The sequence below is a fragment of the Acomys russatus genome, chromosome 5, assembly GCF_903995435.1.
Source record: "Acomys russatus chromosome 5, mAcoRus1.1, whole genome shotgun sequence".
NCBI classification, from domain to species: domain Eukaryota; kingdom Metazoa; phylum Chordata; class Mammalia; order Rodentia; family Muridae; genus Acomys; species Acomys russatus.
In genome coordinates, this window is record NC_067141.1 from 13,407,855 (window position 1) to 13,426,732 (window position 18,878).

General features: G+C 41.9%; 1 protein-coding gene and 1 pseudogene across 2 annotated transcripts in view; both read right to left on the reverse strand.

Moving 5' to 3' along the window:
* Nucleotides 1–2,078: 2,078 nt before the first annotated feature.
* Nucleotides 2,079–4,050, reverse strand: LOC127189954 (SNW domain-containing protein 1-like; annotated as a pseudogene).
* Nucleotides 4,051–13,691: 9,641 nt separating this feature from the next.
* Nucleotides 13,692–18,878, reverse strand: part of Eef1akmt2 (EEF1A lysine methyltransferase 2) — a 30,732-nt gene continuing 25,545 nt past the window's right edge. The window contains exon 6 of one of the 2 annotated variants that reach the window (XM_051145457.1): nucleotides 13,692–14,167. In XM_051145457.1, coding sequence (XP_051001414.1) covers nucleotides 14,049–14,167 — 119 coding nt within the window. In that variant the 3' untranslated portion in view covers nucleotides 13,692–14,048. The remainder of the gene's footprint in view (nucleotides 14,168–18,878) is intronic. The other variant, XM_051145458.1, reaches the window with a different exon arrangement.

Sequence of the window (18,878 nt, forward strand, 5' to 3'; positions counted from 1 at the left end):
TTCTGCAACTTTCCCCACATCTACATTGAATTACAACTAATACCCTGTCTACTATGCTTGTTATAATACGTTCATTCTTTTGTTCTATGCTGTGCTTTTTATTCACCTATGAAAATAAATCGCAAATCTAGGGCTATAACATACGTATGCTAGATATATAAAACACATGATATTTTAGCCTACTTAGAAGCATTTTTGATTCTTAAAAGGAAAAATTGTACTTTTTAATCCAAAAATAAACCAAATTTATTTCCGCTGAAAAATAACCACAGCAGTGAATTTAATGATACCAGTCTCATCTCCTTTGATACAAAGGAAGAGTTGAAAGCAGCTTGGAAAGGAATGACTGTTGAAATCTGCACATGTGAAGCAGCGCGGCTTTGTACCCGAGTGTCTAGCACCATTGAGGTACAAACGCATGGCAGCTGGGTCGGCATTGTGCACCACAAAGTGTGGGTTGTAAGCCTATGTCCTGAGCACAAACCCTGCCTTCCAAGTTGGCAGGTGCTGAGAGCACAGCAAATGTCACGCTTGCAGCTCAATGGATGGAAGACCTCAGGGTAAGGCAAGCTAAAAAGCTAAAAAGAACAGAGTGAGAATTAAAACTTGAAAATTCAGACAATTTGGTAGTAACTTTTTTCTAAGTTCCTAGTGATGGTATCACGGTGTGGGGTGTAAAGCAGCAGGCATTGAAGCTTGTGCACAGTACATAAAAAGGAAAAGAGTATAAAAAGGCATTCAATTACTAGCATAAGGAAACTTACTAAACCAATCTTACTATTCCAATACTAAGCTTCAAAAACAAAACCTTGGGGCTAGAGAGATTACTCAGCAGTTTGGAGTACTTATTGTTATTGCAAAGGACCTGGGTTCAATTCCCAGAATTTAATAGTGGTTCAAACTATCCCTTAACTTGAGTTCCAGAGGATCTAATGCCCTCTTCTGGCCTCTACAGGCACTGAGCACACATGGAGTGCACATACACACATGCAGACAAAATACTCATACATATAGAAGTAAATAATTGTAAAAAAAAAAATTAATGCCAGGCGCAGTGATGCATGCCTGTAATTGCAACACTCAGGAGGCAGAGGCAGGCGGATCTCTGTGAATTCAAGGCCAGCTTGGTTTACAAAGCCAGTCCAGGACAGCCAAGGCTACACAGAGAAATCCTGTCTCAAAAAACAAACAAACAAAAAATTAACAAATGCATACCCTCTGATGTATTTGTGATGGCAACAGAAGTAGACTTTAGCGTCACTACCACACAACTAGCCATCTACAACAGGTTGCCTGTTACTCCACCAAAGACATAGCTAAAAAAAAGGTACAGTTATTTTCATATTGCCCTACGTTTAATTTAGAAAACATTTCAACTGTACTCCCAAACTATATTCATGTTGTTTCATATTTCATATTTCTGTTCATATTTCAAGTTTAAAAACAAAAAACACTTCAAGCCTTTTCTTTTTCTTTTTCTTTTTTTTCCTAAATGTTTTTATTTGAAACAAGAGTTGCCCTAAGCAAGACCTTATTTTCCCCACTGCAAGGTAAGACAGCACAACAGGGCAAATGCATTTGGTAGCACAGTTCCAGTATGTGGACATTATCCTACCCACTGTTTGGGATAATTTTATTCATAAAGTTCTTACACAGAATATTACCCCTGGACCAGTAAGCATCACACACAAGGAAACGGTCTGAATTCTGTGTGGGGCAGTATTTTCTATAAGTGCTGCAAGATGGGAGAAGCACAAACAGAGCCCATTCTTTAAAAAAAACTAATCCAGCCGGGTGTGGTGGTGCACGCTTTAATCCCAGCACTTGGGAGGCAGAGGCTAATGGATCACTGTGAGTTGGAAGCCAGCCTGGTCTACAGAGTGAGTCCAAGGCAGCCAAGGCTACATAGAGAAACCCTGTCTCTAAAAACAAACAAACAAATAACCCAAAGTAGACTATTCAACCCCCAATCTCCCAGAATAAAAAGTGGTGCTGGGCTCTGTCCCCCAGATCTGGTGGTTTTTACCCTCCTCATTAACAAAGGGTTTGCTGGTGACTTGCACCGTTAGGATAAGAGTTCATTTGCTTTGTAGAGACGCCCATCCACTCCCTTCTCCCCTTCTTCCCTTCATGCTCATGTCCCTTGGGGCGACTGCTATCAGAGGGTCTTTAGAACCACCATGCTGTTTTGCTTCTTCCAAGAACCTCTCCAAACCAAAAGGATCTTTGTCAAACTGAACTGGTCCTTCTCGGCCTCTTTGTCTATGGTCTGAACCAGAAAACTCCTTATCAGGAACAAATCTATAGGTCGTTATCCTGGTTTCAAGGTCATCACCACACATATCCTTGTCCAGATTTTTACTGGACCTGTAGATACTCTGAGCTATGTCTTTATCACCTCTCCAGGCCTGGTCATAAACACTGTAAATTTCATCTTCTCCACCTGCAGATCCACTGTCCATACCCTTGGATTTGCTGAAGAGCCTTTGGTCATAGTGAATTTCACTGGAAGCTTGAGGGTTGGCACACCCAGAGCAATAACTTCACTGACATCTCAATTCTCATTTCTCTGCAGCTTTGACCTCTTCTCAGGAGCTGCTCTGGAAAGGTTCCGGTCGTGCTGTCTCTCTTTTCGCCTGTCATGATGGATTTCGTGTCTCTCTCGTGCCTCTCCAACCTCTTTTTCCACATGGGTTTTGATCCCGGCTCTCCTCTCTCTGGCTTTCTGGGCCATTTCTCTGAGTTCCTCTTCGTGTTTCTCCTTTTCTTTCTGAGCCATCATCTTTCTCTCCACTTGGGTTCACATTCCCATATAAACCTTAGCGTTCTTCCAGCTGGAAATACGGAGGGCGGGTGGGGGTGGGGGAGTGGGGGGGGGGGAGGATCTTCCACTCTTGTTGTTCCTTTACAGTCACCTTCCGAATAGGAGAGTGCATCACAGGTGCAGGAGGAGATGGTGGGCCCCAGGGAATTTTCTTATTAATCTTGAATCTTGGAGGTTCCATTGGGTCTTTCTGCATTTCTACCATCCGAATAACCCTGCTTAGCTCCAGAGTTGAATGCCACCCATTGCTGAGATGGTGTGGACCGGATATACTGAGCAAAAGCCAACTTGTTAGCTGCTCGAACAGGCATGGCTGCAGCAACCTTCTGCGATACGAACTTCTCCAAGGCTACTCTTCTGTTACCTCTTTAATTGTCTCTTCATCCGGCCTTTGTAAGTCTGAGTCATCCACATTCACAACCTCCTTTGGAACCAGGTCAGCGTATTTGCTGTAAATGACCTTGTCTTTGGACTGTCCCTGTCGAGCACTTGCATCATACTTAATTTACTCTTCAGGATCCACCTGAATGAATGGCCAGTGCACTGGATTTTTTTTTTTTTTTTTCGCCCCATATCCAGTGGATACTGGGCCACATGGATTTCTGGGAAAGCATCTCCATCTCTAAAATCCTCTAACAAGCGCAGAATCCAGCCTTTCCTGTAACCTTATGGGGGAGGCTCCCTTCCTGAGGAGACCAGTGAGGTCTGCGTGATCTCAGGTCTTGCTCTTTCTTCAGCTTCAAGTTGGTCCTGAGATAGCTGGGTGGGCGCAGGTAAAAAGCTGGTGAGCGTCATCTTCTTCCGCTTCTTCCAGTGCAAGTCACAGCATCGCCACTTTTTCATATTCTTTAAAATTCATTTAGTGTTTGCAATATAAACCCAAACTATTTTTTTCCTCTGTTGAGTAACTACCATTGTCTCGAGGCGAACCTACTTTAATTCACCCTTACCAGTAAGCTAGTGTTATCCTTCCTACTCCCCACAAAGGAAATCTCCTTTCATCAGAGAAGAACCAGGTGTAGATCATGATTTCACAGAGCCTAAATGTATAATCCAAATCCCAAATCCTTTGGATTTAAAATAGGAAGGAGCCAGGCGGTGGTGGTGCACGCCTTTAATACCAGCACTTGGGAGACAGAGACAGGGGGATTGCTGTGAGTTCGAGGCCAGCTTGGTCTACAAAGCGAGTCCAGGACAGCCGAGGCTACACAGAGAAACCCTGTCTCGGGGGGTGGGGGAGGGAGGATGATTCTGTCTCTGGGTCTACCAGGAGGGCCTGGAGCACCATGAGAAGGTTGGCCTGGCTTGTGAGCTTGTGACCGTCTCCACTCTCTTCAGCAGCTTGTCTGTCGGTTATATCCAATGCTAAGGTCTTTTGTTTAATTCACGCCTGGTTCTTTACTTTCACTCCCAGTTTCGCACGAGGTCTCCTGCACTGTAGAAAACCATACCTGAAGCATAAAGGGACAGGCACAACTTGTCGGGAGGGAATTAGCTTCAGTGGTAGAGTGCTTGACCCACCGAGCCGTTCTAGTTTAATCCCCAGTATCAGGAGTCGGGGATACCTGATACGAATGAGAAGTTGGCTTCCTATCTTAAAGAATTAATTTACAGGTGAGGGATAAAAACATAAAAATTCTCAAAACCTGGTCAAATCCAGGTTAGTCAATCGTTGTTCTGTTAAACCATCTCTATTACAGTCTGTTCTGAAAGGACCTCAGACTTTATCACAGTTTCTTTAAAATGGTACAAATCTTTTTGTGCGTGGTAACAATTGCCTATAATCCCAGCACATGCCAAGATGTGGCAGCAAGAACTACAGTGAGGCTCAGGAAAAAATAAAATAAAATAAAGGTTTAAAAAGCTACAATTTACTGTGCAGACCTGTAATCCTGGAACTAGAGAGGCAGAGGCAGGAGGTTTTCTCTGTGAGTTTGAGGCCAGTCTAATCTACATAGTGAATTCTAAGCAGTCAGAACTACATAGCAAGACTAGGGGGTGACGGGGGTGACCAAAAAGATCTGAAATTTCTTGGGATCAACTAGAAAAGACATCGGGGCTGAGGTCTGACAGTTGTACAGCCATAGAAATTCACTTAACCATCAACAAGAAGGTTGAAGACATATTTTCTAGACTTGCACAAACCAAGTGGTTCACTGCACTTTCGCACACACTATTGTTAGTTCTAGAATAAACTAAGAACAAATTGGATAAACTACTATTACTCAACATCAACACAATATAAATGGCAGCTAACTCAACTTATAGCAGGGAAAGAAATGTGACTCAAGTCGAAGAAATAAAACCTTGATGGTAGAGAGTAGAAACTAGCTATAACATGTCAGTCCACTGCTTAACTAGCCAGGAAAACCCTGGTGCAACTGAGCCACTGCTGTTATCTTGGTCCCTGTGTGATATGCCCTGGAATCATGCCTTGGCTCAGAGCTAATGAAGAAGAGTGCACAGTAACCCATTTGCTTTCAGTTCAAATACATCCACATTAACATTTTCACCTCCACATCTACATTTCTTACCACTTATTTAAAAGATCATGTTCTCAATCAGAAAGGTGTTCTTCCATGCACTCTGTAATACAGGAAAACATCTGGAATCTCAGGATTGTGATGTCTATCTTTGTTCCTTTGCTATGGGAAAAGGCGCTTCAGCACCAGTGCAGGTTAGAGACTAAGGCAGGCAGCACACAGCATGACTTTTAAAGCTGCTTTGAAAGCGCACCTGGTTCCAGATGCGCCCTCTCAATACAAGCTCCTTTCAATGGAACTGAACACATTAACTGGGTAGCACTGAGAGGTTCACCTACTAGCTCCAATGGGGAGAAGGGTTCTAGGAGCTGGTACTAAGCTGCTTGCTGTGTATCTTTGCAATATTCACAGCCCTGTTGGGTAGAGTCCACACCTGATTCTCTCCCCACCTATCAAGATGCTCAAAGAAACGAACAGAAAGGAAAGCAGCTTTTACAAGAATTATGTTAGGTAATTTGCTAGCACCTTTAAGAAAGTTCAGTTTCCAAGCTGAGATAGGACTCAGTGGTCGAATGCTTATCTAACATGCATAAGGCCCTAGGTCTATGTCACTGCACCACCAAAACAAAAAGGCATAAAAACAGAACAAAAAAGAAACCCTTTTTCATCAGCAGGATAAGCAATTACAGGACAAACTGACAGGTTGCCAAAGCAGTGGGGACAAAAGGACAGACCCACAAATTAGACTCAAGCATGAGGGCAGGAGAGAAGCATCTCAAAGCCTAAGGCTTTAGAGTGACAAAATGGGTCAGCTGGAAGCATTCCTGTGAGTGTACTTGGGGCACAGAAGAATCCGAGGAAGATTCTTTATAGTATGGTTGCTCATTTGACCTTGTCTTCATCTTATCTTTCTACATGTAAGATGTAAACAGACTACACAAAAGATGTAAACTTCTGAATTTATTGGTCAAGTCATCTCTCTGGTCAAATGAATACAAACTGAATAATCAAAAACATATCAGAAACAATCAGTCACCAAGCACAAGTTTTTTTCAGATTAAAAAATACTCATGGCTTCAAATATTTTATTATTGGCACATACAAATCTTTTTAATATACAAATACCTTAGTTTAAGAGTCACCAAGTTGGTCTGGGGAGATGGCTCAGAGGTTAAGAACACTGTCTGTTCTTCCAAAGGTCCTGAGTTCAATTCCCAGCAACCACATGGTGCCTCACAGCCATCTATGATGAGATCTGGTGCCCTCTTCTGGCATGCGGACAAAACACCGTATACATAATAAATAAATAAATCTTTAAAAAAAAAAAAAGAGTCAAGTTACCCAATAGCTGACACTTAGCAAATGGGACCTGCACAGTAGGAAGATGGAACTGAAAGTTACCCTAACTTCCACACACTTGCCACCTACATCCATGCCAACATGTACATACACAGGTGTGCACATGCATGCACCAAAAAACAATATGTACTCTTTTTCTTAAAGTTTACCTATTGAATGCCTACGATTTATAGAGACGAAAGGAAAGAGGTTACCGTAGTTCTGATCCCTTTGATACTTACTCTACTACATAACAAACTCACTGGTGCTGAGTCATTGACTTTGTGGTGCTAGAGGTAAAATCCAGGACCTTAAACATGCCAGACAAGGACTCTAAACCAGGCGTGGTTACACACACCTTTAATCTCAGCACTCAGAAGCCAAAGGCAGGTGGATCTCTGTGAGCTCAAGGCCAGCCTGGTCTACAAAGTGAGTCTAGGACAGCCAGGGCTGTTACACAGAGAAACCCTGTCTCAAAAAAACCAAAACACAAAAACAAAAAACAAACAAGAAAAAAAAAAACAACAACAGAAACTACCAATAAGCTGTACTCTAATCCACTTAAATAGATTTTAAACACAAACCATCTGCAATTATTCAATGAAATGACCCTAGACAAGTCAACTACATTTCAAGTTCAAAACTAACCTATTTCATTTATTGCAAATCATTAGTCAAATAGAATTAACAAAATGATCCCTTTTGTTTACAGAGCATCTTTACTATAGGAGCATTCCATCGGAGCCTCACTAAAGGAACAAACCTTTGGAAAGACAGCTTGCTTCATAGTGACATAAGATACTTGAAATTTGGTCTTTTAGTTCAATCTAGTTAATTACTTATTTAATTAAACAATAACCATAATAACTGGCACAACTATAAGTCTATGTGGGACTTTATTCTACCTCGTGAGTAAACTATATCACCCAAGAAGCTCTCTCCAGAGAATCAGAGGTGTCCTTCTAAGCTTGCTGTGGTATGTGAGGAGATAAACACATGAAACTTGTCCTTCCAACTACTTCTCAAAAATAACAAATGTTACTCTCCTTCACACAGCAGCATAAAAGCAGGCTCACTGAAACACCTCAGATGTTCCATTTATAATCACACAAGACGTAAGTTATCACTCACAGCTCTAGGCTTCCTTCCCAAAGCCGCGCATGGCTCTAACTCAGACAACAGGGTACTGTATTAAAAGCCACTCCATTACGTTCCCACTCCAGCTCCAATGAGGCTTTCACAGAAGATATGGAAGGAAACCCTAATTACCACTGCTTCAGTGTATCTGAATTTATTTCCTCAGCAAATCAACAGATGAAGGGCTAGCTGCTGTCACAGAAAGGCAGGCGGATATGGAATATAAACTGCTCTTTCCTCCACTCTTCCTCCCTGTGTCCTGCCTCTCCAAGTTCCACGGTTGGAAATCATCCTAACATTTTTTTTTTTTTAGCCAGGATGTACTAAAATTAGATGGGAACAAAGGCCTGACATGTTCATATTAGCAAGGGGTTGGGAAGAGGATCCAGACTTGAAGCACCCACACTCAGCCACATTTAGCCTCTTCCTCGTGAGTCTTTCCTTTCTAAAGCAGCAAGAAAGGCAACAGGAGCCAGCCCAGTTCAGTGTCTGCTCTGCTCCTGGCCCTGACAACAAAGGCCCGTCCACAGTGCATCTATGAACACCCTAGTCAGCCGCACTGTCCCCGACAACAAAGCCCCGTCCATGGGGCGCCCGTGAACACCCTAGTCAGCTGCACTGTCCCTCACGACAAAGCACCATCTACAGTGCATCCGTGGACACCCTAGTCAGCTGCACTGTCCCTCACAACAAAGCACCGTCCACAGTGTGTCCGTGGACACCCTAGTCAGCTGCACTTTCCCTGACAACAAAGCACCGTCCACAGTGTGTCCATGAGCACCCTAGTCAGCTGTAGCATTTCATACTTTTTTCTAAGCGACTCTGGTGTTATCCAGGATATAATTGCTAAATCACATGTCGATGCTTACAGCTTTGGGGAAATGGAGAGATTACACTTACTCTTTAAAGAAAAGCGTCCAGACACCATACACAATAAAGATTAGTCCCTGAAATGTTTATTATTTGCTGATACGGAATACCAACATCATGTAAACTATATAGCACAGGCCTGGAAACGTGGCTCAGCAGCTAAGAGCACTGGCTGCTCTTCCAGAGATCTGGTCCCAAGCACCCTACCAGGCAGCCCACAACTGTCTATAACTCCAGCTCCAGGGGATCCAACACCCTCTTTTGTGACCTACATGGGCACTCCCCCAAATGGCATATATTTACAGGCACACAAATAATAAATCAAAAAGTTGTTTTTAAAAATATGCCACTCCTTCAGGAAATCAAGAAAATAGTTTCCTCTAAAAAATGAAAACTGTAGATTCACAGGGTTTCTGGCTTGCTCTAGAAGCCAGGCAGTAATTTCCAGACACTTCAGGACACAATGGATGGCTGGTCTTCAGTCTTTCTCACACCAGCATCAGCATGACAAAAGTACATTCTACCAGGACATTCTGCGTCCCCGGACAAAAGCAGAATACTGATACATTCATGTCTTAGAATTATTCCTAGCTTTTTAATTTGGCTTCGCTGGACCTAAGATACAAGTCCACACAATTATAGCCTGAAATTCCACTAGAGAAGCCCTTTTAATATTAGTCGGACTCACCATGTTAGTACCCACTCAAGCTCTCTTTCTTTCTTGGTTACTAGAGCCCATCTTGACATCTAAGCTGGAGATGAACGATCTTTCAACAACACTCCAGGGATTTTGCTAAGGTCATATTCAATCATTCATTAGGCTTGGTACCCACTGCTTTTCAGAGTTCCATTGTACAGCTGGTTTTATTCAGCATTTCTGTAGCCTGTGGGCTTGGGTATTTGTCTACTTAATGTTGAGTTTCATTTCTATGGCCCTAACATAGGAATACATCAACTGACCAAAGAATTTCAAACTACTCCTTTACTTTCTAACAAATTGCATGGTGTGTACGAAGAATAAATTAGCATTAATTCTCTTCCATTAGCTGTTAATAAGACATGCTCTTGCATTCTCCCTTCATCTAAGACCATCTCTGTTTCCTGTCTAACCAAAAGAAATGATAAGGGTTGCCTAATTCTACCCCTTCCTCCCCCGTATGTCTTTAAATCTCTGTTTCTTGTTTCCACAATCAAACTCTAGGTTGCGGCAGACTTCTTCCAGTGAAATATACTGGACAAGACACCAGACTCCTTTCAGAGGCTGTCCATACTCCCTACGCTTAGCTGGAGCGGCTACTACTGTGCAACACAAGACACCTGGTCTCTCACCCTGAAAGCTGAGCACTGTTTCTGCAGCAGATAGATCCTAGTTCACACAGGCAAAAACAGGAAGTCAGAACTCAGGCATCTCCCTGAGACAACCTGATTGTTTATAATTGCCCTTCTTTTCTTTTCTTTTTTTTTAATTTATTGATTTATTTTTATGTATATGAATGCACTATCTTCATGTACACCTGCAAGCCAGAAGAGGGAATTAGATCACATTACAGATGGTTGTGAGCTACTGTGTGATTGCCAGGAATTGAACTCAGGACCTCTGCGCCATCTCTCCAGCCCCATAACTGTTCTTATTTTCAATGTAGGTTACCAGACAGCAGAAAAAGTCACACACATCCATACACACATATACAAACATATACAGATATATGTATATATATACACACACAATCTATAAAATGAAATTGCATAATTTTGAGCAGAGTGTACTGAGGAACTCCTATAATCCCAACACAGAGGACAGAGACAGAAAGATCAAAGATCAGGGTTCAGGGCTATCCTTAGCCGCAAAGCAAGGTCAAAGCCTGCTTAGACTGCATAGACCTTGTCTCAAAAAAGAAGGGGAGGAGGGAGGTGGAGGGAGGAGAAGGAGAAGAAGGAGAAGGGAAGAGAAGGAAAATGAAATCAAACAATCACATCCATGTCTCAAAGGTTTCTACTGTCTTCTGGATGACAACGAACCCCATCAGCATGAAGCGGTGCACTGTAGCGTTAAAGAAATGTTACAAATTTATACAAGATATTTGTGCTTATTTTTAAATGGCTTTATTCAAGCTTCCACGTCCAGTGTCAGGTTTGAATCAGACTTAAGTGCCAGTCCCCAAAAGAAGCTCTAAGTTGTACATCTGAGGTAAAAACAAACTGTTCTAAAAACTTTGTTAAGTGGTGGAGCCTGATCGCAGCACAGCCTGGTCCCCACGGACCTGTGGGCTCCCTGTGGACCTGTGCTTTCTGCAGACACCTGTGTGCACTACAGCAGCAGCACCAGGAAAAGCCTCAGTTCTTGTTTGCATTTCAAACAAGTCTCTTCAAAATATCTTTTGGTTAAATTAACTCGGATTCCAGTTTCTTAACACAGAACAGTCATGTGCTGCTCCTGTTTTGTGACTGCATCATTTCATCCTGTGCCCACATACTTATAAGAGCTAACAACAGTAAGCTTTAAAATAAAGCATTTATAGTTTGCTTCATTAACTTAACCTCTGAGCCATCCCTCCAGCCCATGCTTCATTAACTTATGGAAATTTTGTGACCAGGCTTTTAGCGGTTTGGTATTATCTGAAAATACTAATTTCTTCCCTTTTGGGGGGGGCTCAAGGGGTGTTGGTACACACCTTTAATCCCAGCACTCGGGAGGCAGAGGCAGGTGGATCTCTGTGAGTTCACGGCCAGCCTGGTTTACAAAGTGAGTTCAGGACAGCCAGGACACAGAGAAGCCCTGTCTCAAAAGTCCAACCAAACAAAAAAGACAGGGTTTCTCTGTAGCCCAGGCTAGACTCACTGTCCTCAAACTCGAAACTTACCCACTCAAACCTCTAGGACTACTTACCTTACTTAGACTGGGCATGGTGGAGCACACCTTTGATCCCAGCACCTGATGAGAGAGGCAGAGGCAGGCATATCTCTGAGTTCGAAGCCTGGTCTACATAGTGAGTTCCAAGACAGCCAGGACTAACTAGAGAAATCTTGTCTCAAAACAACAATAACAAAAAGATACTTGGAGTCTTCCTTTGGCCTCCAGATGTGCATGCCTATGCACTTGCATGTATGTGTTCATACACACTAAAAAGATCCTGTCTCATAAAGCACAATTTTATGAAAAGCTTAAATTGCATATATTTTAAAGTAATTTCTCACTTTGTACATGTTAAAATAAAAGCTATTCCAAAATCATTATTTTTGTTCAAAGTCTATGTACTTGTCTCCAGAACTTGTAAAGTCAACTGATATCCTTAATGATCAGCTGATGTTAAGTTACAGGCTTGTCCTCCTCTTCCCTTCAAAAGAGAAAAACTGTGTGATGTTGGGCTATGCTAGCTACTAGAAGAGTATTTACCATTTAAAAAAAAAAGTTTGTTTTGAGACCAAATAGGCCCAAAAAGCTGAACATCATCAAAAGTCATATAACCTTTAAGGCTGTGTTTATTTTTATTTTATGCATGCAGGTATTTTCCTTCCATGCACGTCTGTATACCACATGCCTATCTGGTGCCCAAGGAGGCCAGAAGAGAGGGTATTGGATCTTTATAAGCTAGAGTGACAGACGGTGTGAACCACACTCAGGTCCTCTGTAGGAGCAGCAAGGGCTCTTGACTGCTGAGCCATCTCTTCAGTTCCCCAAAAGTTATATAATTTAAACAAATAATCAAAACCCTTACATTAAGACTCTGATACTAAAATATTGTCCCAAATGGAGTTTCACTAAATATTAGATATAAATAAAAGATAGTTTATCTTTTCAAAGTAATATACCGACACTCTCCAGTTAAATCAGCTCCTGGATAGAGTGCCTTTGTCTCTTCATACAACTGACAAGCCCCTTCCCCAGAAAGAGGAATGACAAACTTCAGTTTTCACGTTTCTTTTATGTGTGTGTGCTCACACGTGTGTGCGTGGTGCATGGATATATGCGTAGAAGCCGGAGGTCTTGAGGTATCTTTCTCAATTGCTCCCTCAGTGAACCTGGAGCCGACTGATTGACAGCTAGGCTGCCTGGCCATCAAGCCTCAGGGAATCTTCCTGTCTCTGCCTCACAAGCATTGGGGTTATATGTGCACACTACTACACACAGCGATTTACTGGGTGCTAGGGATCTGAATGCAGGTCTTCATGTTTACAGGGCAACTTCCCAGCCTCCCGCCCCACCCCTACCCCACTCCGCCACCTCCTTCAGCCTCATGACAGGTGAGCCACGCTCTACTTAAAGTCCGGCTCCTGGTGAAGGAAACTCTTTCAAAACAGACAGACAGTAAAGAGTAATAACAGGTATCATCAGACTCGCTCGCTATTCTCAAATAGTCCACAGAGCAGCGCTAGGCTGTTGTTAGTGAGTAACAGTAATAAAAGGTCGTGCAGCTCCTCAATTTTATATGTGGCCCTGACTTACAGATGCTATAGAGAGGCTCAGCACCTGGGAGGTCGACTATGTTAGAAGAGGAAGGGTTCTACAGTCAACCGGAGCCAGCTCAGAATCTTGGCCACATCCAGTACTATTTGACCTTGCAAAAGTGTCTTCACTGTCAGCGGCAGCGCTCCTATACATAAGCAAGTAGTACTTCATGAAAATACCAAGACTCAATGATTTAATAAAACATCATTACTTAATATGGGGCTGAGCATTTAACAATATTCCTTTATTCTTACACTTTATTCCTTACACTACCCCTTTATGCTTCCCAGGGCAAAGCGTACAAACAGTTATCAGTGTGGTGGCACACACCTTTAAGCTCGGCACTGGGGATGCAGAGGCATGTGGACCTGTGTGAATTCTAGGCCATCCAGGGCTTCATAGCGAGACACTCACTCTAAAATAATAAATAAATAAATAAATACATACATACATACATTCACCAATTTCTCTGATTTTGCTTACAACACAAGACAATGAGAGAGCTCTCTCAGCTATCAACCCAAAATGGCATTGTTTACCATACATCACATTCTATAATTCATGAAGAAAACTATTCTGGCCTTAAAAGAACTTGGTTAAGTCTTCATAAGTAGCCATACTTAATAAAACTTTACCTAGGCACAAAAACCAAGAATAGATGCTTTCTGTGAATTCATTTACTGCATTGGAACTTTCAACTGATTAACAGTTACAGAAAACTGTCATAAATCACAAGAAAATATTTATATTTCAAATACAAAAGAAAATCTTAAATTACTCTCAGTTAATATTAAATGCTGATTCTGACGTGTGTGATTTCCCACAACCCACTATCTGTACTTAGTCTGCACTGCCAGGGTGCTTGCTAAGCCTGGGTACTTACTAAACATTACTTGCACTTGCTTCTTCTGTATCAGGGTTACTTTGCTGTGCAGTTTCTTCTAGAAAGCTAACTGACTTTGTCCAAGGAAACCTCCCTTTTTTGAAAAACCAAAGCTGCTACAGTGTTTCCAGATCTACCTCCAAAGCTGAACTTGGGAGTTGGCAACTCTTCCAAAAGTTCAAATCCTAGAAAACAAAATTAAAATACCTGTGTTAGAGATTTCTATACCAACGGTGTTCTTTCAAAACCATTCTAAATTAATGGGGTGGTAGGAAGCCATAAGCATGGGAGTCAGCACTTACATAGATATCAACCAAGACTAAGTTAAGATTTTCCTTTGTAATTTCAAACTGGTAACTAAATTTAATTTGACAATTTTTTCCAGCTTGCACCCCACCACCACCATTTTTTTTAAAAAATAGGAAACCAAAAGGACCAAACACAATCATCAGGGAAGTCTTTCTCCACTTCCTCCAGTCCTGCTTACATTACCTCCCCTCCATCTCCCTTCGTCTACTCCGCTATCTCCGTGGTAGGAAGTAGCTGTCACACACTGGACTATTGTCATACGCCAACACTGCTTCTTACGTGGCTTTATATGTAGGAACTCAATCACATCACAAATATAAAGGCATTTAATACAGAAAGGTGAAATTACTTAGGATAAAAATGATTTTGTAAATGATGAGAAAGTTCTGGAAGACAGAGTTCTGATAGTTATATAACAACATAGATGAAGTTGCTGAACTGTATAGTTAATTCATTATCTATTTATTTATAGGTTTAGTTGTACTCAGTTTTTCTGAGACGGGGCCTCACCTAGCAACGGTTGGCCCTACATTTCCTATATGACTAAAGATGACCTTCAAACTCCTGATCCTCCGGCCTCCACCCCATAAGCACTAACATAAAAGGTGCATACTTCCATGCCCAGTATAAATTGTACACTTAAAAATGGCTACAATAGGCCGGGGAGCTGGCTCAGCAGTTATGAACATGGCTTGTCCTAGTAGAGAACCAGAGAGCCCAAGGTCATTTGCCAGAGTCCGCACGGCTCCTCACAAAGATCTCTAACCCCAGTGTCTGTGCATGCAATCTCTCAGAAATCCAGGAAAAAAAAAATACCAACGTATAGAAAAGGAACAACAACAGCAGCAATGGTTGAAATAGTAAGACCATCCATGGGTGTTTCTTCACAAGCTTTATGACAGAAGATTAAACAAAGATTAATACCCAAACCAAACTATTATTTCTTTGAATGAAATTATAACATTCGGATCACAGGATGCTTTTTTTTAAAAAAGCTCCCTTAGAACCAATGTCCTAGGTTCGAGTCTCAGCTTTCCCACCTCTAAGTAAGAGATATCCTTGCTCAGTGAACCTTCTCCATGAACCTGAATTCTATACAAAGACGGCAGAGAGCAAAGCCTCCATGTGACTGGGTAAAGAGTCAAACAAAACAATTAGTGTTTCCCTAAACTACAAAATACACTGTAAATTAGTATTTTGTTATTTTGACCTTAAAAATAAAACAGAGATGGCGAGATGGCTCAGTAGGTAAAGCAGTGGTTCTCAACATGTGGGTCATGCCCCCTTTGGGAGCGTGGAATAATCCTTTCACTGGGGAGGACTAAGACCATCTGCATAGCAGATATTTACAATTCATAACAGTAACAAAATTGCAGTTAATGAAGTAGCAACAAACATCATTTTGGCTGCAGCATTAGGAGGGTTGAGAACCACTGAGGTAAAGGCTCTCAGCTCCCACTTTATCTTAGTTCAATCCCTGGGGCCTACATAAAGGTGGAAGGAGAGAAGAAACTATGAAGATGTCGCCTGGTTACACACAAGCCGCAGCAGCCGCACCCAGACATATACCACGCATGCACACACTTCTATTGTGTTTTCCTGAGGCAGGGTTTCTCTGTGTAGACCTGGCTGTCCTAGAACTCACTCTAAAGATCAGGCTCACCCTAAACTCACAGATATACCTCTGAATGCTGGGATTAAGTCATGCACCATCACCACCCAACTTAATTTTCTTTTTCCTTATTAAGAATAAAGCAGGGAGGGCTGGAGAGATAACTCAGAGGTTAAGAGCACTGACTGCTCCTGAGTTCAGTTCCCAGCAACCACATGGTGGCTCACAACCATCTATAGTGAGATCTGGTGCCCTCTTCCAGGGGCAGGCACACCTGCAGGCAGAATATTATATACATAATACAAAAATAAATTCTTCTAACCTGCACGTCCTATTTACTCAGGTGACTAATTTTATTCCTTCTCAAGTCTCTGATGGAGTTGAAGACCAGATAGTTTAGTTTTACAATTAAGCTTAGTTGTTAGGGGTTAAGATGTTTTTAGGTCTAGACAGGTATTTTAAGTTGATAAAGATGAGATATGCTAGATATTGATTTACATTCAGAATTTTAGATGCACCAAGATAGGAAAGATGTTTTCTTCAAGGTTGCCAAATACAAATAGCCAAAGCACTATGAATGTAACATTTATAGAATTCTTGATTGTTTTGTGGTTCTTCTTGCTGTAGGTAGTTTATTGTATATATATGTAATAATATAAATGTATATGTAAAAATCAAATATTTTTTACAAGAATAAAACAGGAATCAGGCGCAATGGTGCATGCCTCGGGGAGGTAGAGGCTTACAGATCTGAGTTCGAAGCCAGGCTGGTCTACAAAGCAAGTCCAGGACAGCCAAGGATACACAAAAATAAATAAATGAAACAGGGAAGCAAGGCAGTGCTGGCACATGGCTTTAATCCTAGCACTTTAGAGGTAGAGGCAGGCAGATCTGTGAGTTTAAGGCCAGCCTGGTTAATGCAGTGAGTTACAGCCAGGGCTACCCAGAGAAACCATGTCTCAAACAACAAACAAAATAAACAAACAAACAAAACTGCCAGGGTATTTCAGTGGTAGAACACTTGCCTCCTATGTATATATGAGGCTTAGATCTGAAATAGAAACCCATTTTTTTGTTTGTTTGTTTTTTTGTTTTTCCAAGACAGGGTTTCTCTGTGTGGCCTTGGCTGTCCTAGACTCACTTTGTAGACCAGGCTGGCCTCGCACTCCCAGTGATCCACCTGCCTCTGCCTCCCAAGTGCTGGGATTAAAGGCGTGCGCCACCACCGCCCAGCTAGAAACCCATTTTTAAAAAGCTGAAAGGTCACTAAACAAATAGCATTTACATTGTATGAACAGGACTACCAAAGAAAACTGCACAATTCATTTCAAATATGGAAAAAAAACAAAGAACTTAAAAGACTGGTAAAGTGAGGCACACACTCACAGAGACTGTGGCAGCATACACACACACACAACACACACACACACACACACACACACACACACACACACACACACACACACACACACCACGAACAGGTTCAAGACAGATGGGTCTCAGCACTGAGAGGCAGAAGTAGATACAGGCTCCCATCCAAGAAGCTATCTGTAGTTGATACTCATTGGAAAAGAAAAATCCAGTTTTCTCCAATGGGCTGTTACTGGGTATATTAACCACACTTCAGGACAAGACCCAGGCCTAGGAGTAATTGGCCAACACAAAACGTATTCATGGTATTTTTGTAGACTTTTGTTTTCTTTTTGGCTTTGGTTTCTCAAGTCAGGGTTTCTCTATGTAGCTCTGGCTGTCCTCGAACTCACTCTGCAGACCAGACTGGCCTCGAACTCAGAACTACACCTGTGTCTCCCCCCCCCCCCCCGGCCCCCGAGTGCTGGAATCAAAGGCGTGCACCAGGACCACCTGGCAACTCTGTGTCTCATTACTTTCTGTTTGGGGCTTTTGCCTGTTTACTTAAATTTCCATTTTTGTGGTTTGTTTTGGGTTTGGTTTTGTTGTTGTTGTTGTTTGGGGGGATTGTATTGTTTCTGTGTGTTTCTTGGTCTTTTTTGCTTCTGGGTTTTATTTTGGTTTTGTTTGGTTTTAAAGAGAAAAAGAACATAAAGTTGGGTGGATAAGGAGGTGGGGCGGACCCGGGAGAAGTTAGGGGAGGGGAGGAAACACGATCAAAATGCATTGTATGAAAAAAATTTAATTAAAAACAAAACTAACGAGGTAAGCTTCATTCTAAGGCAATAGGTCTATGGTAGCCAATCCAGGCAGCTAACAGGGGGGCCCTCAGCAGTGCCATGGGGCGGAATACTCTGTTGCTGTCTTGCTTCTAAGTCTGAGCACCATTTTCTAAGCAACTCAATTCTTACAAAGTCTCTAATGCTATGCATTGTTTCCTTAACATCTCCTATTAGAACGTTTTCCTTAGTTCTCTGTTTACTTCTGAAACTTACCAGTTTCAGCTCACTCAACAGTTCTTACACACATCACACTTTAAAGTATGGTGTTCCAGGCTCAAGTCTGTTCCTCATTACCAAAGACAGACAAAGGTGTTTCTGTTTGCTGGCTCCAGGGGTAAAAAAGAACACCTGTAGTTAAGAACCAGGAAAGGAGCTTGTGCTGCATAGCAGAACTCCTGAACATTTATTAAAACTGTCGGGCTTCTGGAAGAAGGGATGCCTACTGAGAGAACCCAACAGCTCTAAAAAAAGCAAATGTTAACATGAAAGATAATAAATTAACGACAAAATAAAAGACAGTAAATCACACACAATTCTTGTTTTCTGGAAGTCAAAAGCTCAGATTTTCAGCAATAAATGCTTCAGATTTTCCATTATAAAACCGACGAAAGCCACTGGATGTACACAAGAGGACACAGGACATATTCTCTCTGCCTAGTCCTTTAAGACTAAAAAGAAAACGAAATCTAAGATAGGTGCATTCAATATGAGGCAACATGGTGGCAGAAAACAGCGTGCAGAAAACTCTTGAGGTAGCTAACTTCTCATCAGCTTGTGACCAAA